This window comes from Chinchilla lanigera, unplaced genomic scaffold (genome assembly GCF_000276665.1).
Source record: "Chinchilla lanigera isolate Chin_1 unplaced genomic scaffold, ChiLan1.0 scaffold00036, whole genome shotgun sequence".
Lineage (NCBI taxonomy): Eukaryota > Metazoa > Chordata > Mammalia > Rodentia > Chinchillidae > Chinchilla > Chinchilla lanigera.
The window spans coordinates 9373869-9401547 of record NW_004955437.1 but is presented as its reverse complement, the minus strand read 5'-3'; the positions used below and the strand labels follow the sequence as shown (position 1 = coordinate 9401547).

Below are 27679 nucleotides of genomic sequence, written 5' to 3'. Positions count from 1 at the left end.
ACTTTGTAGCCCAGGCTGGCCTCGAACTCACAATGATCCTCCTGCCTCAGCCTCCCGAGTGCTGGGATTACAGGCATGAGCCACCATGCCCGGCAATATTTGTCACATTTACTTTAGATAAGCAAATACAGATTTCACCCAGCATATACAGATTTCACAGCTTCTGAACATGCATATACCTGGAAAGATAAGAGAATTTGTATATCCTTCCATGTGAGTCCTTGTGATTCACTCAAGCTGTAGTTTAAGTTTCTTTTCAGTCATTCCAAGAAGAATCTGCATAACCAAGCAAAGCAGGCTCCAAAGGCAGGAAGCAGAAGCAATATGACACTATGGAAGTACCTTTCCGAACAGTCTCTTCTGCTGGTGTAGGGCCTTGGGGCAAACCTTCGACGTAAGTGGTTGGCAACAAGTCTGCTGATATAGGTTGACCTTGTAGTTTCTCTAGTCTCTCCTGCACAGCACTGGTCAGATCTATGTAAGCTTCATCGATGCTGGCACGTTCAATCACAGCAAAATGAGACATCACCCCCATCACTTCAACACTGGCTTCCCGGTACCTAAGAAGCACGAGGGTCACATATGGAGGCAACCTTGGGACTGTCAGCCCATCCTCTCCCTCTCATAATGAACAATAATAATAATCTACATGATCAAGAGACATGTGGCCTAACAGAGACTAGACTGTTAAGTGGGAAGGCAGATGATCAGTAACAGACGGAAAAGGAAAAAAATCCCAGAGGGAAATTTTGTTAGTGCAATGTTTGCACTAGCAAGGCAGAACACATGCAGACCATGAACATTTTACACAACAAGGATTTCTCTAAAAAGGAAAAAAAATGCTGTGCACCAAAGGACATTTACTATGATCATCTATTGTTGTTTTCATGTCTATCACAGAAGATTTTTGCTTCTGATTCTATTTCAAATAAGAGCTAATTTAAACCAAGCATGAGAGTGCACACCTGTAATTCCAGTATTTGGGAGGCTGAGGCAGGAGGATTGCTGTGAGTTCGAGGCCAGCCTGGGCTACATACTAAGTTCAAGGCTAGCCTGAACTGCATAATGAGACCCTGTCTCAAAGGAACAAACAAAAATAGCTAACTTACAGGAACCTGATTAGTGAACAGAGAAATCTGGTCTTCCTCACAGTAGCATTTTCACCATAAGAAACTGACATGTGGACTCTGTACTTCAGCTAATATGAGTTCAGTTAACACATGGCTCATCACACACACATATTCCAACCAGTTACTTCTCCATCTACAAACACTCACAAAATCATGAGGCTGAAGTACTTGCCTACGAAGCAGTGATGCAGCCAGGCAGGCAGACAGCCTTCCTCAGGGACAACTCTCTTCTTATCCTGCCTTCTGTTCTAGTTACAAGCCACTCTACTGCCATTAGCTAGTTTTCTATAACAGTAAAAAGACGTTTGCCTTGCTTTGTTTGGGCCCTGCTATGCAATTTAAAGTTCTTTGATCCTGTTAGTTCCCTACAAAATGAAAATATTTGTACTTCTTCTCTAAGACATCTATAAAAACTAGTATAATTATTGTCCTAAAACATTATCAAATGAGAGGTCAGAGCTATATATACTTGGCTTTTAACCTTTTAGTCATTATTTGGTTTAGGAAGACGATAGGCCTTAGAGGAAAGAAGGGATCAATGTACTCATACACAAACACAGCCAAGAAAGGACACTCTGAATCAGTTGTTGGTGCTGCAGCAGTAGTTTCTTCATAGCCCTTTGAACAAATTAAAGTTTCTGAAGCATATGTGAAATTTTATTTAATAACCTGGTACGTTCAAATAATTTTTAAAATGATTTTAAATTGTAATGCTTTTAATCCTAAATTTTGTTTATGGTTTGATGAGGATTTTAAAAGTAAATGAGCCAGGTGTGGTGGCGCATGCCTGTAATCCCAGCACTCAGAAGGCTGAGGCAAGAGGATCATTGTGAGTTTGAGGCCAGCCTGAGCTGCATAGTGAGCTCAAGGCCAGCCTGAACTGCAGAGTGAGACCCTGTCTCAAAAATAAATAAATAAATAAATAAATGTAAATGATCTAATTGGGGGTAGTGATACATACATGTTAATGCCAGATCCTCCAGATGAAGGCAGGACATTGGCTAGTTCAAAGCCAGCCTGGGGAACTTAGTGAGACCCTTTCTCAAAAAAAATAAAACAGCTAGGCACAGTAACACATGACTATAATCTTAGCTACTCCGCAGGCTGAGGCAAGAAGATCACAAGTTTGAGCCAGGCTGGGCAACTCAGCAAGATCCTGTCTCAAAAATATTTTTAAAAAGGACTGCCAATGTAGCCCAGTGGTAGAGTGTTCCTGGGTTCAAGCCTCAGTACTGGAATAAATAAAATAAAAATGGCTATAGAAATAACTCAGTGGTAGAGCATTTGTCAGGAATGCTTGAGAGCCTGAGTTCAATTCCTGGTATAGCAAAAAAAAAAAAAAAAAAAAAAAAAAGATAAATGGTCTTGTTTAAGGTTGGTGCAGTATGGCTTTTCCAAATCACACTATGAGATCAACAATGTATGCTTCAGGGAAGTTATACTGTCTGTACCAGAATAAGGTTTTATTCAACACAATACCACATATGTCCATGGCCTGAATTAATTCTGTTATGGTTAAGCTACTAACTTCAGTCAAGTCTGTCTTCTTTTCTGCCAATAACTCCAATGTCAGGCTGGCTAGGCTATTCCACTTTTAGTCTTCTAATTCACAGGTGAATTCAGGTATCTCAAGTTCCAAATCGAAGTATAATACCATATCACACAATATTGTACTATGAGAATATAAATACTGGAATCTGAAAAAGTAAATGTAAATCTCTAGTCTTCCATACAGCTGTGTGAACTTCCTTAACTCTTCTAAATTTGATTCCTTATTTATGAAAGGAGAAATGATATTGGTACCTACTTTTAATAATCTTTGAGATTTCAAAGAGATATAGCCTATAAAGAGCTTAACGTAGTGCCCTGAATGTGACATATGCTGAATACATTTACCTATTAGGATTATTACTGGCTACAGCTTGTTCCTACCTCTATACGTCTCTCGTTCCAAGGCTCAGTGTCTAAAATTTGCAGAAAGTCTACTCAATTCAAAAACAGAAAGAGGTGGGTATGCTAGCACATGCCTGTAATCCCAGCCCTCAGAGGGCTGATGTAGAAGGATTATTGCAAATTTGAGCTAGCCTGAGCTACATAGTGAGTTCAAGGCAGTTTAAGGTACATAGTAAGACCCTGTCTCAAAAAAACAAAACCAAAATAAACAAAATAAAACAAAACACAGGAAGCAATCTCCTTTGTTTATTCAGTTCTGGTAGGATAATTATATTTTTTTAACTCTAGAAAATAATTCTAGATGTTGCACTAAATGTAAGTTTGAGGCTTCCCTGGAAAAACTATCAGTTTTATAGTCTTTTAAATCACTTTAGGCTTCTGGACTAAGAACATGGGAATTTTTTTAATGTGAATTGGTATTAAGTTTTAATTATAACAACCTATCTGGGTGTGGTGGTACACACCTGTAATCTCAGCACTCAGGAGGCTAAGGCAGGAGGAGTACCATGAGTTTGAGGCCAGCCTGAACTACATAGAAAGGCCCTGTCTCAACCTCCTTCCAATAAATACAATTGTAACAATTTCTTAAATAATTAAGGAAACAAATGGGTACCAGGGGAAGCAATTATTGTAATAATGGTTCTGAACTATTACTGAAATAGAATGTCAAAACCTTTGAACATCAAAACCTTTCTGTTTTCATTTTACAGAGATAAGATGCTGACCAAAGGGAACTTTTCAGATGTTACTCACACAAAAGTACTCTGAAACATCAGTTCCAATCCTCATGGATTATTATTTTCTGATTTTCCATGTCCCTTTAAACAACCTTTTTCTTACTTGGTAAGGTTAGCCTTCCCCCGGGATTCACGAACTTGTGCCAGTAGAAGATCTGGACATAACTTCTTAGCATCATGAGCCCACATGTTTCTAGTGACCCCAAATGCACGGGCTTCATAACTCACTGCAATTATTCTAAGGTGAGAAAAAAGAAAGACCAAAGTAAAAAATTTAAACTTAGTAGGAATAGGCCATAGACACATAAAATTAGAAACTTTTTGACCACAGATAGGATTTGATTCTAAACATAGCAGTTTGGAAATCTCAGAGACAAGAGCTCACACAACGCCACTGTATCCTCATGGATTAAACCAGCACTAGACAGTCATGACAATAACAGTACATACCCACCACCTTTCCAGGATTTGTACTGCACCACTGCACAAGGTTTATTCCTCAAATGAGGGTTTTGCCGCTGCTCCACTTGAACAAAGAAACAGTCCATGTCCACAAGGGCAACCACTCGGTCTTGTCCAGTGTCCATTTCTTCTGTAAGAAGACATTTTATAGAATTTGAAAGATGTTAATCCAAAACGCCAGGGAAAACTATCTTTCCATTTTTTCACTGATGAGTTACCATAAGCCTAGGAGCATAGAAACTAACAGGAATGCAAGACATTTTTACATACTGCTGGCATGAGGATAAATTAATACAACTTTATGCAGGTAATAATTATTAAAAACTTTAAAAGTAACTTGTCCTCAAAAGAGTCAAACATTTCACAAAAGATACACAAATAGCCAATAAGCGCATAAAACAGGCTGAGCATCATTAGCCATGAAGAAATGCAAATACAAACCACAATACATACATAGGAAGCACCGAAAATAGTGTCCCAGGGCATCCTGTAACTCACAGGGGAGAAGGGACAACACCTTCTGGTTTTTAAGTACCAGTCAACATGGAACACTTCTGTCATGGGTACAATAAGAAGTTTATAAACACACATAAAGCACATCAGGCTAAGAATTTGGTAAGCCCAAAGGGCCTTACTGCTAAAACCAAAAATTAACTTTCAAAAGAAATCTGTGTTAGATGAGAAAAATTACTTAAGGACTGTGTTGCCTAACACTTACTTTAGCAGTAGTGGGGCTCAATACTCTGTGGCAGAACTTAAAGGGGTAATGACATGTAAATACATTTCTTGTGTGTGCTGCCTTGGCATTCAAACTGCCATACTCTGGCAGTTTGACTACAACACTAAAAAATATTCCAAGCTTCATATTAACCTTATTAACCTTACCTGACAACTGACAATATTTTAACTGTATGGGAGCTTAACTCTATAAGACAATGCATTTTGTCTTTTTTTTGAGACAAGGTCTCACTATGTAATACAGCTGGCCTTAAACTCAGTATGTATCCCAGGCTGGCCTTGAACTCAGCATTCCTCCTGCCTTAGCCTCCCCAGTGCACCACTACACCAGGCAAGAAAATATATTTTGACATTGATATCTTATTAAAGTATGTTGATTTAAAAAAAAAAAACAACACAATGTACTGATTATGAATAGGGGAGAAGGTTGACAGTAATCCAGTTGATAGATCTCAGTATAAGTTTAGAGAAGAGATGCAGACCATATATAATCAGCTTTCCACATGCAACAATTCTACATCAAACAACCTCAGATCAAATATATTTTTTAAAAAAGTATGTGTACCAAACATATACATTTCTTTGCATTCTCTACATAATACAGTGTAACAATTATTAACAACTATCTATATTGTACAGTAAGTTTCTGATTTAAAAACATTCCAGTTGTAAACTTTCACAAATATGAATGGACCTTGTACTAGAAACATTCGTAGATGCAAATAGCTCAGTCTGCCAGACACTGTCATGGTTGTGCTGCTGTATGCTTACTCTACACTGCGATACAGTACAGTGGTAGAGTACTCAGTCAGAGCCCAGGATGTCCGGAAGCAAGAGAAAAAGTAGTGGTGATGTAAAGGGACCTGGTAGGAAACACAAGGCAATAACCATGGAAATGAAAGTGAAAGTACACTATAAGACCAGACTTACCAACAAATCCAATTCATGAACATTCTCCCAGAACAGAACTTGTTCAAAAGTTGGGGACTTACTGTATTAGGTATTCTAGAAATGATTTTAAGTATTTTGGCAGGGGCTTAGGTTGTCAGTTGCCTAGCATTCTCAAGGTTTTGGGTTTTATCCCCTCCCCCCAAAAAAAGTCTATAAGAGGATGTGCACAGGTTATATATGCAAACACTGTGGTTTTTGTTTTGTTTTGTTTCTGTTTGTTTTGAGGCACAGTCCCACTATGTGGTTCAGGCTGACCTCAAACTCACTATGTAGTCCAGGCTGGCCTCGAATTTGCAATGATCCTCCAGCTTCAGCCTCCCAAGTGCTGGAACTACAGGCATGCACCACCACACCCAGCTCACTACATCATTTTATATTAAACCTGAGTATTTTCAGATTTCGACAGTATCCTGTGGGCATGTCCTGGAACCATGGACAACTGTATAACACAGCACTTATTTTTAAAATATCACAATTAGGGCCAGGGATATAGCTCAGTGGCATAGCACCTGCCTGGCAAGTGCAAGGTCCTTAGTTCAATTCCCAGTACCCACAAAAAGCAAAACAAAAACAAAATATCACAATTATTAAAATTTTAAAAATGAACACTGATAAAATATTAACTCAACTACAAGCTTATTGGGATTTCACTGGTTTTTTCACAACTTTCTCTATTCTGGATTCCAGTGTAGGATGTCTCCTTAGTCTCTTCCAACTTGTGACCCTTCATCTTTCCTTGATTTTCATGACCTTGACACTAGAGGGCAGGATAGTGCAGGGGATCAAACATCTGGGCCTTGTGCTTGCTACCCATAGACAAGTGTACTGTCACTGAGCTACACTCCCCAGCCCTGACCCTGACACTTTTGATGAGTACAAGTGAGTTATTCTGACAGTGTCTTTTTGTTTCTGTTTTACATTTTCTCAGTATTAGACTAAGACTACCCATTTTTGGCAATGATATAACAGGAATAAAGCTTTCATCCTATAATATGGGGAAGGGGTTATGATGTTAATACAATGTTAACCATAATCAATTAGTTAAAATGGTGTTTGCCAGGCTTCTCAGTGTAAAAGTTACTATTTTTCGTTTTGTAACTAATAAATATCTTGGAAGAGAACATTTTGAGACTATGTAACTATCCTGTTACTCCTCAAACTTTCAATCACTAAGCAACTGTGAATGGATATCTGTAACAATTACTTTGTAACAATTGTTATTTTGTTTATGTAAATATTTGAACACAAAACAGAAAAGAAAAAAAAAAAAACAGAAAATGTCCTCTATGATTGGCAGTTAGACATAAAGGTATGCATAGTATGAATGACAGATTGGAAAAACCGTACATATTTGAGACTGGATACTGACTGTTATTTAACATTAGTAATCTGGAAGAAGAAATGTAAAACATTTGCTACATACTGGGATCACCTGGGAATCTTTAATTAACATTGCTGACTTCCACCCCAGACATCCTAATTTAATTGGTATACATGTGACCTGGCTATCGTGATTTGTAAGACTCTTTAAGCAAATCCAGTATATAGCAGAATTTAGGAACTACTGGCCTCAAATACATAAGATGCTATGAAAACACCAGAAATTCATGATTTAAATATGAGAACACAGGTTATACACTTGAGTGAGCACCCAACTGTATTCTTTAAAAAGTTTTCCAAAACACTAACAGTCACCATGAAAAACTATCATGCACCCAGCAAAGCTAAAAGATTAATGGGAAAAAAACCCAAATAATTAAGAAACTCGAGTAGTCAAAGCATTTCTTCCTGTGAATTCCTACTGACCACTCACCTAAAACAGGCAGATACTTTAAATCTTATAATTAAAAACCGTGTTAGAAATTCTTTTTCCTTAAACTATGTCTTCTCTAGGATAAAGAAAGTTACACCAAGATTGAAATAAGAGGCAATGACTTAGCAACAAACATTTTACTAGGTACCCCCCCCCCGCCCCAAAATCACAAAAAAAGAGCCAGGCGTGGGCCATCCCAGCACCCAGAAGCCTGAGGCAGGAGGATCTCGAGTGGAGGCTAGTCTGGATTACACAGCAAGACCTTGTGCACACCGGGCATGGTGGCGCATGCCTGTAATCCCAGCACTCAGGAGGCTGAGGCAGGAGGATTGCTGTGAGTTCGAGGCCCGCCAGGGCTACAAAGTGAGTTCAAGGCCAGCCCGAACTGCATACTGAAATCCTGTCTCAAAAAGGCCAAAAAAAGAAAAAGAAAAAGAAAAAGAAAAAAAAGAAGACCTTGTGCACACACACACACCCAACACAAAAACAGGTATGTAGACATGACAAGTCACAGACGCTTCAGTCTGTGTTTACTGGAGAAGACAAGGGTTTTATAACGAGAATGGAGAATGATATGCTTTCAGCCAAGCCCCTGCTTCCGGGTAAGAACCACACCTTCAATTTTTACATTTTGATAAATCATGAAAACTGCACAAGTCTTCAGTGATTGCAATTTTTCATCTTTAAATATCCCTATTTATCCCAATCTGCACAAAACAAGTCTGAAGCCGAGCAAGTAGGAACTAACGAAGGAAAAGAAGTGCGCGGGTAGAGAAAACTTTAAGAAATAAGAGATCGCTTCTCGACCTTTTGGCTAAGATCAAGTGAAGAAATACGGCGGCGGGGGAAGAAATACGGGGAAATATTTGGTTTTTTTCTACCAGACAAACCTCAAGATCTTCTGCGATCAGCATGTTCTCACTTTCGACCCAGTGCGTCACCTGTCATGTTATTTCATAAAACAAGCAGCTAAGGCACTGTAAGGAGTCTGAAGGCAGGGACACCGGACGCCTCTTCGTTTCCTTACCGAGGCGACAAACACCTGACCAAGCTGCCGCGGACGGACGCAGGGTTCAGGATCCACTGGAGGAAGAGAAGTCTAGCACGTCTCCTCACCCTTCTGGGGGCGGGGCAATAGTCTTGAGAGAGACTCGTTTCCCTTCACGACGGAGAATCCCGCCAGCATCCCAGAGACCGCGCCCGAGAAGTCGTCAGGAGAGCCAGCGCAGTCCTAACTGACGCCAAACAGCGCGCGCGCGCCGCAAGTGGCCGTTGACGCACCTGCGCACAATGGCCTTTCCGCCTCTCGCCCCGCCCACCTAGGAGGGATCTCACCACGGAGTCGCCACTTCCGTGTGCGCGTGCGCAGTCGCGAGTCGGGCGCGTGCGCAGCGCCGGGTCCTTCCCGGCTCCAGCTCCTGCGGCTCGCGCTCCTCCTCCCGCTCCCTACCCCCAACCCGCCGCGGCCGGGTTCCAACGTGTGGTCCCGCCGAGTGAGGCGTCGGTCCTTAGTGTTGCAGAGACTGCCCTGCGGTGTGCTCTCGGCACGTGGTGCCTGCCATGGCGATGGATCAAGTGAACGCGCTGTGCGAGCAGCTGGTGAAAGCGGTGACGGTCATGATGGACCCCAGCTCCACCCAGCGCTACCGGCTGGAAGCCCTCAAGGTAGCTGGGACTCCGACGCCCCGGGTCTGGCCGCCCTTCGCCTCGGGGTCCTGGTCCGCGCGGCCGCGATCCGGCCAAGCCTGGGCCTCCCCGCGCCGCCATCCGCGCTCTGCCCCCGCCCTTCGCCCCAGACGCTGCCAGGCCCCTCGGCCGCTGCCCGCCTCCCTTCCCCCTCCCCGCGACCCTTTCGCTGCGATCTGCACCGGTTTTCACCCCCACACACTCTTTCCCCGCCCCTGGCGCACATGCTGATCCCGCCCCCAGTGCCAGCTTGGTCCTTCAGGGTCCTCCCTGCTGTGAACACACGCATGCCCTCCTAATCGGCCTACCCAACCTCAGCCCCGCCCCCCATGCTCGTCTTGCCATCCTTACCTAATGCATAGGTGGTTGGCCCTTTTAGATTAATCCGCATACCCCTGCCTCATTTTCTAAGTATGGTATTCGTAGGCCGTGTCATGCGAAGATGAACTTCTGCCACTTGCTTTGCATTTTCTCAAGTGCACTTTGGTTTCCTGAAAGTAGTTTTCTTGAGTTCGGGGTGGTTCAGTCCGCGGACTGACTCAAGTGTGGTAGCCTGGGAATCGAACACTAACGGGGATGCTACTAAAATCGAAGTAATCCGCCTTTAAACAATGTCTGTAGGTGTTCTTCCTGTGTATTTGAGGTGATATAACTTCATAATCACCACTACTTGGAGGAAACTTTACAATACTGTGCCACAGAACTTGGAATCAAATAATTGAGTTCTACTTTTTTATTGTGAAATATTTAGCTGGATGTGGTGGCACAGCCTGTAATGCCAGTACTGGAGAGGCTGAAGCAGGAGGATTGCTGCAAGTTTGAGGCCAGCCTGGGCCTGAGTTCAAGGCTAGCCTGCACTAAAAAGTGAGACCTTGTCTCAAAGCTCCCCACCATTTAAAGTAGGCACAAAAGTAAAGAATTCTACAACAATCTAGTAGTTACACGTATTCTTATCATTTAAATTCAGCTGTTATACAGCTTTCAATACTTTTGCTTTATTCTGACCTCTACCTCAAGTTTTTAAAGCAAACCTGAGGAATTGTCATTCTACCACTGTATACTTCTGAGGTGTATTTCTTCAACGATAGTAAGGCTATTGCCACAGCATAGCAAATACACCATCAAAGTGGAAGATATATTTATCACTTCTTTACTTGCATAATATTGATCTAGGGTTTGCAGCTGAGTTGTTTTTTTTTTTTTTTTACTTGCTGTCTCTGTGCTCCCCAAGGGGAAATACTAACTTTGTTTCTTTCAGTTTTGTGAAGAATTTAAAGAAAAGTGCCCTATCTGTGTCCACTGTGGCTTGAGGCTGGCTGAGAAAACACAAATTGCCATCGTCAGACATTTTGGTCTTCAGATATTGGAACATGTTGTCAAGTAAGGAACTCTTGGATATGACCACGGGCTGGCTGTGAGAGTGCAGATCTTTATTTCTTACATAACTTGCGTGTTCATTTGTGTGCTCATTCACGAGTTTGAACTTTTCTATGCATTCAACAAGTCTTAGCTGACAGCTGCTACTGTTATTTATCTGGTGTTTTGAGCACTTACTGTGTGCTAAGTAGACCACACAGCCTCACTGGAGAAATCCAGTGTGTAGGTAAACAAATCTCTGATTAGGCACCATGCCTTTTTCTTTTTGAATGTGGGTCTTCCCTGAATGGTGCATGGAAAGCAGGCTTATAGGAGAACAACTGAAAACTTCTAACTTCAGTCTCTTTAACCTCAGCACCTTTCAGAAGAGTCAGATTTTAAGATTTACCCAGGTTTTCTGGAATATGGCTATAACTATAAACCAGTAGAGGAAGAGAGCAGTGTCAAGATTTTATATTTTCTAGCTAAGTATGGTGGTACATACCTATAACCCCAGCTCTCTGGTAGGCCAAAGCAGGAGCTTTGGAGGTTTGAACCTATCCTGGGCAACTTAGTGATTTAATGAGACCCTGTCTCAAATTTAAAAAGGGCTAAGGATGAGCTTAGTGTGAAGGCTATGAGTTCAATCTCCAGTATCCCTGACCCCCTTACTACCCCGCAAAAGATTTAGATTTTCCAAAAAGCAATTACCGTACTAAAGTCATCCTAGATATACATTTACTTTTGGTCTATTAGTAAGAACTTGAGAGAAAAGCTGATTTGTGGCACAAATCCTTTGTGGGTTCTAATTAGTAGACATATTTAAAACCTTTTCCCAAGCATTTTTCTACCCATTCTCCAAAGGGTACAAAATCAAAAATACAATTTCTTAAAGAAATTGCCAGCATAATCAAGTGCAGGAATCAAAGCTATTCACTTGTGAAGAAAAGACATCTGACGTGGTTCTGTTGCTTTTCATATTTGGGTGGCAGGTTCCGGTGGAACAGTATGTCTCGCCTGGAGAAAGTCTTCCTGAAGAACAGTGTCATGGAGCTGATCGCCAGTGTAAGGACAGGGTGGCTGGGGACTTAGGTTTCCTTGTACTGTTGGGGTAAAAACTCACTAGTTGTCGTAGACGAGACAGTATAATAATTGCTTTTGCCTTCAAGGATAAAAAAAGAACCATTGTAAGATCATAATTCATCCCATTTCTTATTAGATTTAAACGCTTACCCTTGTGGGTGGAATTTTGTTTTTAAAATCTTAAAAGGGCAGAGGTTAAACATTTTCAGCAAACAAATGAATAAGATTCTTAGATCTAAGTTAGATTGAAACACTGTTCACATTGTTACCTATTATTCAGACTGAACTACCTTGTGATACTAGTGATAAACATGCAGAATAAATTTGTTTAGTGTTTGAATATGACTTTAAATATGTTTTAAGTCCACAATCTTTTTCTTTCTTTTTTAACAAAGGGCACAAAATGTGGAATTTCCTACCCTTTTCGTGCTGTTAATAGAAAAAATATTCCCTTCAAAATTATTAATTAACTTAAACAACTAGGATTTATTTTGCTAGTTCTGCAGAGACTATGATTCATTAGTCTTGATATCACACTTCGTAAGAGACACTTAGTAGTAGTTTTCTAATATTCTGTCATACTAGATTTGTTAATAAAATAGGCAGTTGTTCCTCTACCCTCCCATTTTATCAGCCTCTCAATGTATAGTTGTTCTTTCACTCTTCCACCGTGGTCTTCTTTAAAAAATAAAGCAAGTCAAGTATAATGGCCCAGCTCTCTGGAAGGATGAGGCAGGAGGGTCACAGGGAGTTCAAGGCCAGCCTGGGCTACAAAGTGAGTTCAAGGCCAGCCTGAACTGCATAGTGAAACCCTGTCTCAAAAAGAAAAAGAAAAAAAAAGAAGCAGCAGCAGTATAAAAGTGTCTCTGGTTTGTAAAGAGCAGTGATGTTTTCCTAGCTCCATGTGACAGCTATTTCATTAGCTGATGTAACCGTCGTTTAAACTTTAGAAGAGTGATTGGCTTGTGGGCAGGATGGGAATTCAGACAGGGAGAACAAGTTTACTGCTTTTAGTTTTAAAGCAGGCCTGCCAACGAGTTTTGTACACACTACAGCCCAGGTTTTCCACTTGAAATTCAGTCCTGCAGACCCCTTTACATCTTTGTTCTTTTTCAGGGAACAATGAACATTTTGGAAGAGGAGAACCACATTAAAGACGGTCTGTCGCGAATCGTGGTGGAGATAATCAAGCGAGAGTGGCCGCAGCATTGGCGAGACATGCTAGCGGAGCTGGACACACTGTCCAGGCAAGGGGTACGGAAGGCTTGTTCTCAGGCAGACCCCAGGGCTTGCTTCCTGCTGGTGTTGGCTGCTATTCTATCAGGAAAACATAGCCTCAGATGTTCCTCTGATGGACAAAGTGCACCAGTCAATGTCTGCTGGCTTATTTCTGTTGCACAGGAAACACAGACGGAACTGGTGATGTTCATCCTTTTGCGCCTGGCAGAAGATGTAGTGACCTTTCAGACTCTTCCCTCTCAAAGAAGAAGGGATATCCAGCAAACCTTAACCCAGAACATGGAGAGTATCTTCAATTTCCTACTCAACACACTTCAGGAGAATGTGAACAAGTACCAGCAGATGGTAAGGGGCTCCCTACCCCACAGGGGTTCTGTGTTCTACTGTTCATGTTTTGTTTTTAGTTAAATGCTCTTTCAGCAAGTTAGTAGGGTACCTAGCTGAGCAGCAAGAAAAAGTCATTCTATTTACTTTACTTTATTTTAGCAGTACTGGGGATTGAGCCCAGGGAACTCTTAGCTACATCCCCAGCCCTTTTATTTTATTTTGAGAGATAGGAATTTGCTAAGTTGTCCAGACTGGCCTCAAACGTGTGATTCTCCTGTCTTAGCCTCCTGAGTAACTGGGGTTACAGGTGTGCATTACCTTGTCTAGCTAGGAAGGGCTATTTTATAAGCAAAAAACTAGGAAATGACTAGAGGAAGTAAAACAGAGTTTTTCCTCAGCAGTTTCCCTCTTTATTAAAAAAGTAATTCCTTTTGTTTTTTGTTTGTTTGTTTGTTTTTCTTAATGTACCAGGAATCGAACTCACGACCTTGCACTTGCCAGGCAGGTGCTGTGCCACTGAGCTAAATCCCCAGCCCCAGTAATTCCTTTTATAGTTAAATTAAATAGCATAAATGTAAAGATGAATACTTAATATTGGAAAACCCAGATTTCTCCTAGGTCAGGATGACGTTCTGTTACGTTATGGTATCCTGTTTGGTCCTGCTCCCTTCTGCAGTAGACAGCTGCCAAGTTCCCTCGTCTTCATTGCATGATACCTGGTATTTTATTCTTCCTGAGTAGGTTTTCCTTCTTCACATCAAGTTAGCTGGACACTGTCTTTCTGACCATTGTCATTTTTAGGAGGTACTGTTCGGGAGGTAGTTTAAAGTTAACCTGATACAACGTTGTCAGTGCGGGTGATTTATCCCCCAAAGGGCCAGACGTTGCTTGTCACAGTTGAGGGGGTTGCTGCTGGCCTCTGTCTGGCAGAAAGAGGCCAGGTATGCTGCTGAACATCCTGCAGTCAGGAAGCCCACCAGGGCAGCTCCCGAGGACACAGCTGTCTAACCCAAAATGTCAGCAGTGCTGAGGCTGAAAACCCTCATCTAGGATTCTCATAGGCACGCACTTCACAAAGTAGGAGGACCTAAAATAACTTCCTTGTCCTGCTCTCGAAACTGTATTGGGTCTGGTTTTAGAGAAGTTCTAGGCACTAATGCAAATGATGAGGTGCAGAAGAACTCAAAGTGAATACCTAATATATGCTATAAATTTGTTTGCACTTTTTATATGGTATCTAGTTCTCAAAACTACCCTAAATTTGGAAGATATTGTCTCGAGGTTCAGAGGGTACTGAAGATTCTGTCTAGTAAATTAGTGAAAATCCTCTCTCTAATAATAATTGCAGTGGCCTTCACCCCCATTTTTTTACTAAAATAAATTCTTTTTCCCAAAGTACCTCCCCAAGATTCCTTACAGACAAACATACAGAAAATATTTGCTTTAATAACCTAGTATTGAGGGTTAGGAGATGGACAGACAGAAACTCAGATTTTTTATCCCTAAGTTGAGGTATTAGGCCATAGGATTCAGGATACTTTTTCGTAAAACCAGTGTGTTTTTATAGTCAAAGAAATAGCAGTAGGATCTTGACATAGCGGTGTATATCTGTAATCTCAGCTAGTCAGGAAGCTGAGGCAGAACAATTGCAGGTTCAAGGCCAGCTGGAACACCTAATGACCATATCTCAAATAAAAAAAGGGTTAGGGATGTAGTTCAGTGCTAGTGTCCTTGCCTAGAATGTACAAGGAAGGCCCTGGGTTCAAGTCCCCAAGACCAAGGAGAAAAAAAGAAGTAACATTAGGTTAGTGTTGGTGGCTCTCAGTAGAGATACTCTACTAGGGAAGAATTCTTTTGATTAGAAAGGATAGCATCGCATAGGAAAGAAGGCATTTTCTCTGCAGGATAGCAGCATCTGTGTGAGATGAGTTGAGAAATCTCTCAACCTGTGAACCCCATATATTTGTAGAATAGTGAAGGAACTTTCTTGGGAAAGTTAAGACATACGGAGTTTCACTTGAGAGACAGTTACTCATTTGCATTTTGAAGAAGAAAAGCTAAACATCTGACAGTCAGGCCTCACAACAGTGTAATGTTAAAAACAATCTGCTGTTCACAGCTATAGTAGTTAGTGAAGTTCTTTGTTTTTTAAATACTTGCCATTTATAAATAGTTGGACACTGGTGGAGTGTGTTGGACACTAGAGAGCAGGGTTGCTTGGCAGTGGCTCTGGTGGAAGTTGGGAACCTACCCACTGTGCACATCTTCTTTTGCCTTGGGTTTGGTCTTTGCCATCTCTTGAACCCCAGTGCACATGGGCCAGCTTTTGTGCCTTAAACTTGTCTGTTCACTCCTAGACCTTCTGTGCTTCCATCCTTTTGCCTTCCTGCTTGGGGAGTAGACTGAACAGGAAACAAAGGGGTGAACAGGTTGTCTCCCCTGTCTTGTTACCTGTCCCCTCCACTGGCCCCAAGGGTCTGGATAGTCGTTGGAGTGGAGGGTAGTCTAGGCTTGGGTGCTATCGTGTGAATCTTTTATAATAGCAATGGGTGGTAACTATCAGTACTTCAGAAGTTTGTTATTCCTGCATGGGGTTTTTTTGTTTCGTTTTTGTTTTGTTTTATTTTTCTTCCGGTACCAGGAATCAAACTCAAGATCTTGTGCTTGCCAGGCAGGCGCTGTGCCGCTGAGCTAAATCCCCAGCCTCTATTCCTGCATGTTTTATTTCTCCTTTAATCATCATAAGGAGTTAGTAATTTTATTTTTAGTAGTTCCTTAGGAAATATTAATTTTGTATGCTTATGAATTATAAACCTGTATTTTTATGGTACCTGAAATATAAGGATAAAAATCAACCCTTTCAGTGTACTGGTTTGAACAGCCATTATTTAGATGTATTTAAAATCGAATGTTTTTGTGTACATGATTTTCCTATAGATATGCCCATACATGCATGTTATACATTGGATTCATTTAATTGTTCCTTGCTTTAAAATGTTCTTCTTAGAGGAGTATCAATTAGTGTGCTCTTAGTAAAGTTATATTCTTTCTCAAGGTTAAAAGTTGCATCTGTATTTAACAGTCATCACTTAAGGGCCTTGATTATGAGGGTAGAAGTTGCTGTGTACCCTTTTGCTCATGAAAAACATCTGATCCTTACGCTTTTCTTTCAGAAAACAGATACTTCTCAGGAGTCAAAGGTAAGTGTGCTCCTCTCCTTCGTGGTGTTGGAGGGAGACTTCTTTAGGCCATCCGGTGTGGGGAGGCATGTACCTAATGACCTCAGACTTAAGCTTTTTTTGATCATTGAGCTGTAGTCGAAGGGGGTAAATTTTTAATATTTGGGATTTCTTGAGGAAAGATAAAATGGCCACATGTGTTAGCATGGTCTTATGAATGCTGAAGAATGCTATTGGTTATGAATCAAAAGAAAACTTTTGAGTCTCCTGTCAGTAACTATTACATGAGTATATATTTTAAAAACTCGTTTTCTTTTAGAATTAGAAAATATAATTCAGGTATACCCACAGCGTCCTTAGGTGTTAGGACTTCATGTTTGTGGGTGATTTGGCACAGGCTCAGGCCAGCTGTCGGGTTGGAGTCGCGGCACTGAACACGCTTGCTGGCTACATTGACTGGGTGTCCATGAGTCACATCACAGCTGAGAACTGCAAGCTGCTAGAGATGCTGTGCCTGCTTCTGAACGAGCAGGAGCTGCAGTTGGGAGCAGCCGAGTGTCTTCTCATTGCTGTCAGTAGAAAGGTAAGTTGCACTTACACTGACTTCCACTCTTAAGTGTCTGAGTTAGGGAGTGTATATGTCCGATCGCTTATTGTGGCAGAAAGACATTAGAGGTTTGGAATTTTATTCCTTGAGGCCAACTTCCTGGCTCCGCTAGTTCTTCACTGCAGTATCTATTGGCAGAACGTACAGAGATTTATCAGGCTGCTTGGTGGTTGAAACAGCCATGATTCTTGGCATTTCACTGAAATAAAAGTAATGTTAATATTTAAAGCTCACTGTTACATCAGAGAATCTCATATGGTGGGTGCACTGGCTTTATGTTTGTCTTGGCTAACAGGCCTCTGACTCTTCTCCATAGAAGTATTATCTGTGGGATATCATTTGCTGTTGTACTGATGTTCTTGTACAGCACACTTTAAAATATAAGTCTTACCCAGATTTGGTTTAAAGAATTGTCTTTTTTTCTACTGTTCATAAACTATTGGGGGAAGGGTGGAAAAAATAAGTACATTTGAGTATATCGGTATAGAGGACACCAGTAACTCAAAGTTTTTAGTAATACAGTATATATGACTGTGTTTTCCTACAATTGGGTCTAGGGCAAGCTGGAAGACCGGAAGCCCTTGATGGTTTTATTTGGAGATGTTGCCATGCATTATATACTCTCTGCTGCCCAGTGAGTATCTTAACTTTTCAGTATGTTGTGGGTAAGCCCCAAAAATGTGATTTTCAGCATGTGTGTGCATGCTGGGAATTGAACCCAGGGCCTCCTGCATGCTAAATGTACTGTCCACTACCGAGCTACACCCCAGCTCCACAGTGTATTTTCTCACCTCTTCATCATTTTTATATCTCATATGGATATGTCTTAAGTTCCCATGTAAGTGTCAGCAGTCAACCAACGTGTTTTTGTGTAAGAAAATAAGATGTTCTTCAAAGGACTGGTCAGCTTTTTTGGAAATGAGCTATAACGATCAATTAAAACCCACTCACTTTCACACCCTACCCCCGCCACAGAGAGCTTAATTCTGTGCTTTGAGTGATCCCTGGGTCTCTGGGGACCCCTGGCAGCGAGGTCTTAGAGTGCTTAGATCAGCTGGGCAGAGCTCCAGGTGCTCTTCCCTCCCACCCTCCGCCCCGGTAGGCACTGCCCAGCAAGCTAAGGCTCCCAGGCAGCAGGAACCAACAGAGATGTATGCATAAAACGCAGAACGGCTTCTATTTTCTTTCAGTTTCTCTGGAAAATAGTGAAATCTTTCTTGACAGGTTTGATAGGTGTTTCTTTTTTTCTTCTATTTTCTTTCCTTTTCTTTTTTTTTCTTTTTTTAGACAGGGTTTCACTATGCAGTTCAGGCTGGCCTTGAACGCACTTTGTAGCCCAGGCTGGCGTCAAACTCCCAGTGATCTCCTGCTTCAGCCTCCTAGGTGCTGGAATTGCGGGCAGGTACCACCACACCTGGCCTGATACGTGTTTCTTACCAGTTTCAGAGGGCACTGTGTATTGCAAATAATTGAAGCTTTTGTAACACCCACTTTTTGATCATCTTATTGTCTGTCCTAGGGACACAGGAAATGGTGTGCAACACATGAAGTATTTAAAATCTGTTACTATTCACTCTGATACGGCATTTCTTTATCACGGCTTTCTTTCTTGGGGAGACAGCACTTCTGTATGGAAGGGATCATGTTGATTGAATGAATGTCCTATCTTTGGGGTAGTCACTGTAGTTACTGCTTCTAGGGTTCATTTTTTAGTCATGCAGACTGACACACACAAAGATATGGCATCTCTGCTGCTGTGGGTATCTGTCCTGCACCCATGGTTATATAACACCGCCCTACCTTCAGCCTCCCCAGGGCCTGGCATGGTAACTGAGGCTGTCCTTTCTCCACTCCCTATGCTGCCTACAGGGTTAGTGGTGTGACTGCTGTTTACACAAGTAGCTGTGCATTATGGTTAGTGTGAATAGTCCAGTATCATTTCAGCCCAGGTAATGCCATCAAATCAGTTAGTTTTATTTATTTAACAGGTTTTTGGATTCTACTGGCCAGTAGATCCAAACTAAATGATTTGGACAAGTAAGACACAAAGTCAGGTTGTTATCTTAATCTTTTTTATTTTATAAGTGATGTAAGGAATTGATGCCTCCTCTCCAGGGCTCTATCCCAGTCCTCCCTGGGCCATCAACCCATGTCTTTTTGTGCAGCTCCTGTGTTGTTTTATGTGGTCCTGCTCAGAACTATGTTACCGTCTCAGAATACCGAGCACTATCTAGGTGCTAGTGAGGGAGGAGTTCACCCTGGACCTTACTTTGCATCAGTCTTGTGGTGTTAGGGTTTTGTCGTTTGTCTTTAACTTTGCTGATCACTGAGACAGGACTGGTGAAGCACAGACTGTAGCTTCCTATCGTCGGAGCCCCATGTGCCTTTGGTGTGCAGCCTGTCCCCCTGTTCTCTCACAGGACAGCCGATGGCGGCGGCTTGGTGGAGAAGCACTACGTCTTCCTCAAGAGACTCTGCCAGGTGCTGTGTGCACTGGGCAGCCAGCTGTGTGCGCTGCTGGTAAGTGAGGGCTGTGTGGGGGAACATTCAGAACAGTGGTCCCCAGGACACCAGTTTCATGGGAGACCAGGGATGGGAGTAGTTTTTAGGTTTTGGTTTGTGTTTGTTTTGCTGTACTGCAGATCAACCTCCGGACTCACATCCTGAGCCCTTTTTACTTTTTGTATTTTGAGATAAGGTCTCACTATGTTGCCCAGGCTGGGCTCAGATTTGTGATCCTCTTTTTTCACTCTCCCAGAGTGCTGAGGTACTGGGATTACATTATAGACATGTGCCACCACACCTGGCTAGCTTGTGTGTGTGTGTGTGTGTGTGTGTGTGTGAGACAGGGTCTCACAAAAATGTAGTAGACTATTCTTCAACTCACTGTGGAGCCCAGTCAAACTTGAGGCAGTTCTCCTGGTTCAGCCTCCCCAAGTGCTGGGATTACAGGTGTGCACCACCATACCTGGCTAGCTTGCTTATTTTTTAACCCTTGAAATGTTGCCTTTCTTTAGCCAAAAGAAAATATAAAATCCTTTCAAAACAAACCTTTTTTGTGGTGCTGGGGATCAAACCCAGAGCCTCACTGCATGATTGCAAGCACTCTGTCACTGAGCCATACCCCTAACCTGTGACTTTTGTGATGGTTTAAATTTTGTGTTTATTGCTCCTCTGCTACTGTTCTCCCCTATTCCCCTCCCAATCTTTGTGATTAACCTGGGTTCTTTTTTCCGCAGCAGGGTGGAGACTCTGACGTACAAACACCAGGGAATTTTGGAAAATACCTGGAATCTTTTCTTGCTTTCACAACCCACCCAAGTCAGGTAAACCTTATGCTGATAACATCTAAATTTTTCAGTCAGGTAAACCACAATCCAGTGGTGTGCTGTGACATACCAGTACCACCTGTGTATAGGGTGACTCTCTGGGCCCAAGCCCATGGCTGTAGGAGACATTTCAGTAAGAGGAGTATTGAATCCTCTTCCAGAGCCAGGCATTATGCTGTCAGCTCAGCACCCCTCCCCAACACCCATTAAGCCCCATGGATGTTCCAGGGATGTCAGAGGTGTCACAGGATTTGGTACTAAAGAGATTTGTTTTTTGTTTTTTTTTTTTTTCAGTTTCATGTGTTTATTTTGGCAGGAAGAGATTTTAAACATTAAAGTTTGATTGTGTTTTTATAATACTAGTTTCACCCAATTCAAGATTTTTATTTTATCACCCCAAGATTTCAGTACTCTCTATGACTGAGAAGAGAAAGTGGTAGAGTTCAGGCCACACACTCCAGCAACCACAGCTGACTCTCAGCCTGTCCAGGAACGCGCACTTGTGAAATGTGCACAGTCATTACTGCACACTGCGGTAGAGGCAGCTTTCAAGTGTCGTGGAGATGTCGTTGATAGATAACTCCTAGGCTTAGTGATTATCTGGTTAAGTACAATTCAAATTAAACTGAGATTTTTGCTTGTTTCTCGGTTTAGTTTCTGCGTTCTTCAACTCAGATGACTTGGGGCGCCCTCTTCAGACATGAAGTCCTGTCTCGGGATCCTGTGCTGTTAGCAATCCTCCCGAAATACCTTCGTGCTTCTATGACCAACTTGGTCAAGGTACAGCAGGAGCTTCAGCGCTCAGAGTAGGGGTGAATGCACACAGAGGGCTTTGAGGAGCATCAGTGATGGCCCTTTTTGGTCCCTAAGATCCCTTACTTGGGCATATTCTCTTGTTCTGCAGGACGAGCGTGATCCATACTGGTTATTCTAACTGCTTTTCCATGTTGTAGGGCACTTGAGTATCAAATATCAGTATCAGGCTAGGAGCTAAGGCGAGAGCATTGCCGTACAGTGTGATGTAAATGCTGTTCAGGAGTTAGAAGCACAGTGCTTTGGAGGCACAGAGGAGTGCAGGATCAGGAAGTGCCTAGGACAGTGGTGGTGAACCTGTGGCATACATGCCACAGTAGGCTGTTTGCATCTTTGAAAGCTCTAAAAGGTTTGCCGCCACTGGCCTAGGAGGAGGTAACATCTAGGTGTTGTTTCTAAAGGTCAAGTCTGTGTCAGCAAGGCAAATGAGCAGGGACTGAGTAAAGTCAAAGACTGAATTCTTTGCAGTCTGCTAAATAAAAGCTCTTGCAGTTGACAGATTCTTTATATCTTTGTAAATCATGAGAGTGAGAGCCACTCAAGTATCCCCTTGTTACTCAAGGAATTCACCTAGCACATGCACATACTATGTTCTAGTTCTCTGGCATAACTGGAATGGTGGTGCACACCTGTAATCACACAACTTGGGAGGCTGAGGCAGGAGGATCTCCTTGCATTCAAGGCCCATCCAGGATACATAGTGAGACCCCGTCTTGAAAGAAAATAAAAAATAAATAATTCACTGGCATGGTTTTCAGTACTTTTTGAATGAAACATATGTAGTTCTACATATTCCAAGTATTCAGCATTTAATGAGATAAGTAGTTCGCAACTCTTTCTTCCTTATTGAATGCCAGATTATTACTTCATGCTCATAGATCCCAAATGAATTCCAGGATTTAATTCTCCCTGAAGAGACTGAGAGAAGGTGTCAACTAAAAGTGCTCTCTGTTGGGCATGGTGGTGCATACCTATAATCCCAGCATTCAGGAGGCTGAGGCAGGAGGATCCTTGTCTTTTGTCTCAAAAGACAAAAATAAATAAATGAAAGTATTCTCTTTTCTACTGCTCTCAGGAATATTGGAGCCAGGAGCAAACTGGATCCAGGGTAGAATAGTACTGTAGTTACTGTAACTTATCTCATGTAAAGCCTTAGCTCTTCTTAAATAAATCAAAGTGCTTGAGCCCCCACAGTATTTTTGTTTTTGTTTTTTTGTCTTTTTGAGGCAGGGTCTCACTATGCAGTTTGGGCTGGCCTTGAGCTCACTTTGTAGCCCAGGCTCGTCTTGAACTCACAGTGATCCTCTTGCCTCAGCCTCCTGAGTGCTGGGATTACAGATGTGTGCCACCACACCTGGCGTAAGAAATGCAATTTTCTTTTCTTTTTTGGTACTGGGAATCAAACTTGGGACCTGTGCTTGCCAGGCAGGAACTTGTGCCACTGAGCTATCTCCCTGGCCGAGCCCCCAAAGTTTGAGCACTCATTTTCTCTCCTGCCTGATTGCTGTTCTCTTTCCAGATGGGTTTTCCTTCTAAGACAGACAGTCCAAGCTGCGAATATTCCCGATATGATTTTGATAGTGATGAGGACTTCAACACTTTCTTCAACTGTAAGTGACACTGGCCTGGGAGCCCTCCAGCACTCTCAGAGTGGCATTTGGTGCACATGAATGCTGGTATGTGACATTTGAGTTCCTGTTAAGGAGCCCTCGGTCTGGACAGCAGCCCACTCGAGGTCTGATATCTGCTCGAGCCCTGCAGAAGGGTGCCGGGGCTGTTACCCCGCAGTAAATTTCCATTTCCACTCTGCAGACATGCTTTGCACATTGATGTTTAGGGGGAGTACCTATATTTAAGACACTTAGGGTTAAATTCCATCTTACTATGTGGTTGTTTCTTCCCAGAAAGAGAAAACCTATTATACTCTAATATCCTAACTGTTCCAGGTTTCCTATAGCCTGATTTTCTTTCCTTTTCAAAATTTCTTTGTTGAGGTGAGATTCATTTGCCATATAATTCCCCCATTTATAGTATACAACCTAGCGGTTTTTAGATTTTCAGACTTGTGTGACCACCATGACACATTAATTGTGGAGCACTTTCATCACCCTCTAAATCTCTGTGTCCACTAGACATCGTGCCCCAGTCTCTTCATTTCTCCCTGGGCAGCCACGGATCTATTTTCTGCCTTTGTGTTTTCCCTGTTGTGAACATTTCGTATAAATAAAATCATAGACTGTGTGGCCTCTTGGGGCCGCCATCTTTCATTTAGCATTATGCTTCTAAAATTCATCCATGTTCTAGCTTGAATCAGTACTTCATTTCTTTTTAATCCTAATACTTTATTGTTTAGAGATTCCACATTTTGTTCATCGCTTCACGACTTGATAGATTTGAGCTCTTTCCACTCTTTGGCTGTTACAGATACTATTCCTGTGACCATTTGTGCACATATTTTTATATTTCTGTTAGGTATATAATGAGGAGTTAAACTGCTAGGTAATATGGCAGTTCTTTGTTTAATATTTTGAGGAACTGCCACACTGTTTTCCCTGACAGCTGCACCATTTTACATTTTTTCCAACATGGTTTCCTTTTAGTTCCAACAGAAATGGGAGGCCAGTATTCATTTGCTACTTACAGGATCCAGCTGGTAAAACACCTTCCGTAGATTATTTTTAACATTTTCTGGAGGCTTTATTTCAATAAAGCAGTATTGAGCAACTGTTAGATTCAGAGCAGGAGTCTGCAGAACAGTTTATCCAGTCACTTTCCCCTGGGGCAGGGAAATGACCAGACATCCACTCAGTGCCCACCATACTCAGTCACTGCATTGTGTCCTTCCTGTGCAGCCTCCCGCGCCCAGCAAGGAGAGGTGATGAGGATGGCGTGTCGTTTGGATCCCAAGACCAGCTTCCAGATGGCCGGAGAGTGGCTGAAGTTTCAGCTCTCAACCCCTGTTGATTCTGGAGCTATGAACTGTAAGTGCAGTACTGTACCAGACGTGTATGTGGGAAGTAAACCTTTGTCAGGAGTTGGAGAAGCATCCTAATACTGTTACAGAGTAGCTCTTCTCACTGCACCATTCCATCCTGGGGAGCAGGCATTTCAGTTTGCGCACACTGAGGAAACAGAGAACACTACATTTTAAGTATGTTTAAATCAGGGTATAACCTGTCAGCTTTGCTTTCGTTTTTCTTTCCTAACAGGATCAACCAATTGTCACTTTCATTGTTTCACCTCAGGGCCCCTATTTGTAAGCAAGTTGTATGTCTAGACCTAGGTGTTGAAACTTTTCTGCTGAGTACATGCATGCCATTGTTAGTAAATTCGTGTTGAAGCTCCTGTTAGGAACAGTACAAGGCCTTTCCATGTCGCTCAGCCTCCCAGGTCCTTTGGAAAACCCCCTCTATACAAATAAGGGTAACCTCCCTCTACCCAAATGCTCAGTCTATTAACTTACCTGTGTTCTGTATCTTCTGCCTCTTGTCTCGCTAATGCATGTTGCCCATGGCAAGCTTAGTAAAATAGAAAAGGATGAAGTAAGTATACAGAACAGAGTAACTGTTTAGAAAAGCTACATAGCAACTGTGGTCATTTTCAAGCATGCTGATTACTTGACCTGAGATTTAGCAGTTGGGTTTAACAATCAGCACTGAAGGTCTCTGACATTGGTAACTTGAAATTTTGAGGAGACCCAGTTATGCTGTGTTAAGTGTTAAGACGCAGCTTACAAGTACTACATGGGAGCAAGAAGGCAGTGGATACATTTTTTTGTCTGTGTCTGGCTGTTTGAGCGATGTGCTTTGGTCCTGTTTGTGAATTTGAAGAAGGACACAGTTTTATAGACACAGTCTTTACAGCTCTTATGAGGCTATTGGATATGAAGCTGCATTTCATAGCTTATATTATTTCCTTGGACAATTATGATTTCATATCTTAATTATTTAGATTCTCATGGCTGGATTATAAAGGTGGGAGAGAAATTAATATTTTATCAAGTGCTTGTAATTGACCAGACACTATTTTTGATGCATGCATGCATATCCTGAACAGACAAGACTCCCAGAGGTGAATTCAGACACCTCTTTGTTAGAGGTAGAAATAGGGTAGGGACCCTTTACTACCTTCAAACGTGTCATACTTAGTCTAGTAGATAAATGCAAGCCAATCTGCCTAAGGCTTGTTTTGTTTATGGTACTAGGGGTTTAATTGAGGGTCTACATCCCTAGCCTTTTATTTATTTTTTAAATTTTGAGTCAGGGTCTCACTTAAGTCAGTAAGTGACCAGGTTGGACTGGGACTTGCGATCCTCCTGCCTCAGCCTCCCAGAGTACTGGGATTATAGATGTACACTTCCATGCCCACCTTCACTTGGTCTATTTTGCCCAAGCTACAAAAGGTTAGATATTTTCCTTCAACTCCAAGTTTCCCGGGTGGTCTCTGAGGCTCTGTTGTCTCCATCTTCTCCAACCCTTGCTGATAAACGTTCGCTGTGTGTTTCAAAGCCTGTTCCTCTGAAGCTGGAACCGGTGAGGGAACCCTCTGCTCCATCTTCTCACCCTCCTTTGTGCAATGGGAGGCCATGACTTTTTTCCTGGAAAGTGTGATCAACCAGATGTTTCGGACACTAGATAAAGAAGTAAGTAACCTTTCCTGTGCTGCCTGCATAATGGTAATTTCTGGTAAGCTGGTGTAGAGGGATAGGAAAGTCTGGGTGTGCATCTTACAGAAGAGACCACTGAGATTAGAGCAGTGAAATAACCTACTCAGGTTCAAAATGTCAGCAAATGGCAGAGCTTGGACCAAAACTGAGGTCTCCTTGACATTGAACCCAACAACATTTAACACCAGGAGCCATGGGCAGGGTCACTGCTGCAGGGAGGACAGTGAAGGAAGGGGCTTTTAAACTGCCTAACCCCGAGAGGCGGGGTCATCATACATCTTTCCCAGTTCAAGGCAGGTGGGCCAGAATACTCACGTTGGCCTGTCAGTGTGCTCTCCCTTTGAGGAATAATGAGTGGGTAGGCCTGTTCTCTGTGTGTATGTCACCTGTCACCCTTCTCTTAGAACATTACTATAGCTGTCGCTGTAGTTAACTGGATAACAGCATACACTTTATTAACCAAAATAATTAGTTCACAGCTAGCTTAGGAGTAATTGCTTCTTGGGTTATTGTAGGTTAGTTGTGAAAAGGATCTCATGCCTAGAAGATACAGTTCTTCCCTCTGAGAGACTTGGTAACGAATTAGATCCCAGGATACTTCCCTTCCTCTGCTTTACATTGACTCACATCACTTTGAAGTGGTGCCCAGATCACAGGAGAACAGACAGCCTGCCGTCTGCATTTCATTACTAAGCTGAGCCTTACACACATTGGTTTGCGTTTATCTGATAGACGCAGACTGACACACAAGATCGAGAAAGCCTTGTATCAAGAAGGCAGTGGCCCTGCTCTTCCCATTCCTGGTGTTTGAGTTAAGATACATTCACTGGATAGTCACATGTGGTGCTGATCTTGCTTAAAAGTAGGAGAAGGGAACGGTCAGGGTTTGCCCTGCATTTGTCTTTAAGCGTAGGAAGGATTGCTCGCATTTGAGGGAGAAAGGTGCTGGTTGGTTGTAAGCTGGATTTTACAGTAAGCCCTTTTGCCAGGATTGAACCGAGGGCCTGTTCATGTTAGGCAAACACTGTCCCACTGACATACGTCACAAACCCACAATAAAAACCCTTTAATATGAATGATGTTTGGTCAAAATACCAAATACTAATTGGTTCTAAAAGTACCCTCAGAAGTTTGGACTGTATGTAGGAGAGTTCCAGGTGGTAGTACTTGTCAGCAATTCAAATCTCTTGACTCTAAAATCTCTTCCATTTTCTCCACCAAAATTAAATTGGTCACAATGAAGCATTGCTAGTCAAGAGAGATGAATATTTGATTAATACTATATTTAATGAAGTTTTTCAAGTATTTATTGGTGAAGCTGTATAGTGTTACATGTCCCCAGGAAATACACGTGACAGATCTCCGCCTACGCAAGTCCCTTTTGTAGCTGTCCACTTTTGACTTGGCATAATATTGCCTAGTCCAGGTTTGCAGACTGTTCATTCTCTGTCCTCAGACCTCTTCTCCACTGTAAATCAGCAGCTCAACTTTTTGTGTTTATTTACTCTTCAGTGAAAGTTTTGATTAAGTTTCTTTGGCTAAAAAGGTTGAAAAGGTGCCATCTAGTTCATAATCTATTGTCTGGGCATATGTTTCTTTTTTTTCTTTTT

The 27679-nt window shown here is 42.1% G+C and overlaps 2 protein-coding genes across 6 annotated transcripts in view; one reads left to right on the top strand and one right to left on the bottom strand.

Annotated features, from left to right (window-relative positions):
* The window catches only part of Polh (polymerase (DNA directed), eta), a gene marked incomplete at its 3' end in the record, with an annotated part of 16703 nt that extends 7639 nt beyond the window's left edge, over positions 1-9064 (bottom strand). Inside the window, 4 exon segments of one of the 3 annotated variants that reach the window (XM_013516824.1) lie at positions 343-560; positions 3924-4058; positions 4271-4412; positions 8812-9064. In XM_013516824.1, coding sequence (XP_013372278.1) covers positions 343-560; positions 3924-4058; positions 4271-4407 — 490 coding nt within the window. 3 annotated transcript variants of the gene reach the window in all.
* An 87-nt stretch (positions 9065-9151) lies between these two features.
* Positions 9152-27679, top strand: part of Xpo5 (exportin 5) — a 41352-nt gene continuing 22824 nt past the window's right edge. For 2 of the 3 annotated variants that reach the window (XM_005389780.1, XM_013516820.1), the window contains exons 1-14: positions 9152-9449; positions 10729-10850; positions 11819-11891; positions 13026-13163; positions 13311-13493; positions 16649-16675; positions 17052-17237; positions 17819-17895; positions 19682-19781; positions 20504-20587; positions 21245-21370; positions 22923-23013; positions 24256-24384; positions 25912-26045. In XM_005389780.1, the coding sequence (XP_005389837.1) occupies positions 9345-9449; positions 10729-10850; positions 11819-11891; positions 13026-13163; positions 13311-13493; positions 16649-16675; positions 17052-17237; positions 17819-17895; positions 19682-19781; positions 20504-20587; positions 21245-21370; positions 22923-23013; positions 24256-24384; positions 25912-26045 (1575 nt within the window). In that variant the 5' untranslated portion in view covers positions 9152-9344. Of the gene's footprint in view, positions 9450-10728; positions 10851-11818; positions 11892-13025; positions 13164-13310; positions 13494-16648; positions 16676-17051; positions 17238-17818; positions 17896-19681; positions 19782-20500; positions 20588-21244; positions 21371-22922; positions 23014-24255; positions 24385-25911; positions 26046-27679 lie in introns of all 3 variants that reach the window. The other variant, XM_013516821.1, reaches the window with a different exon arrangement.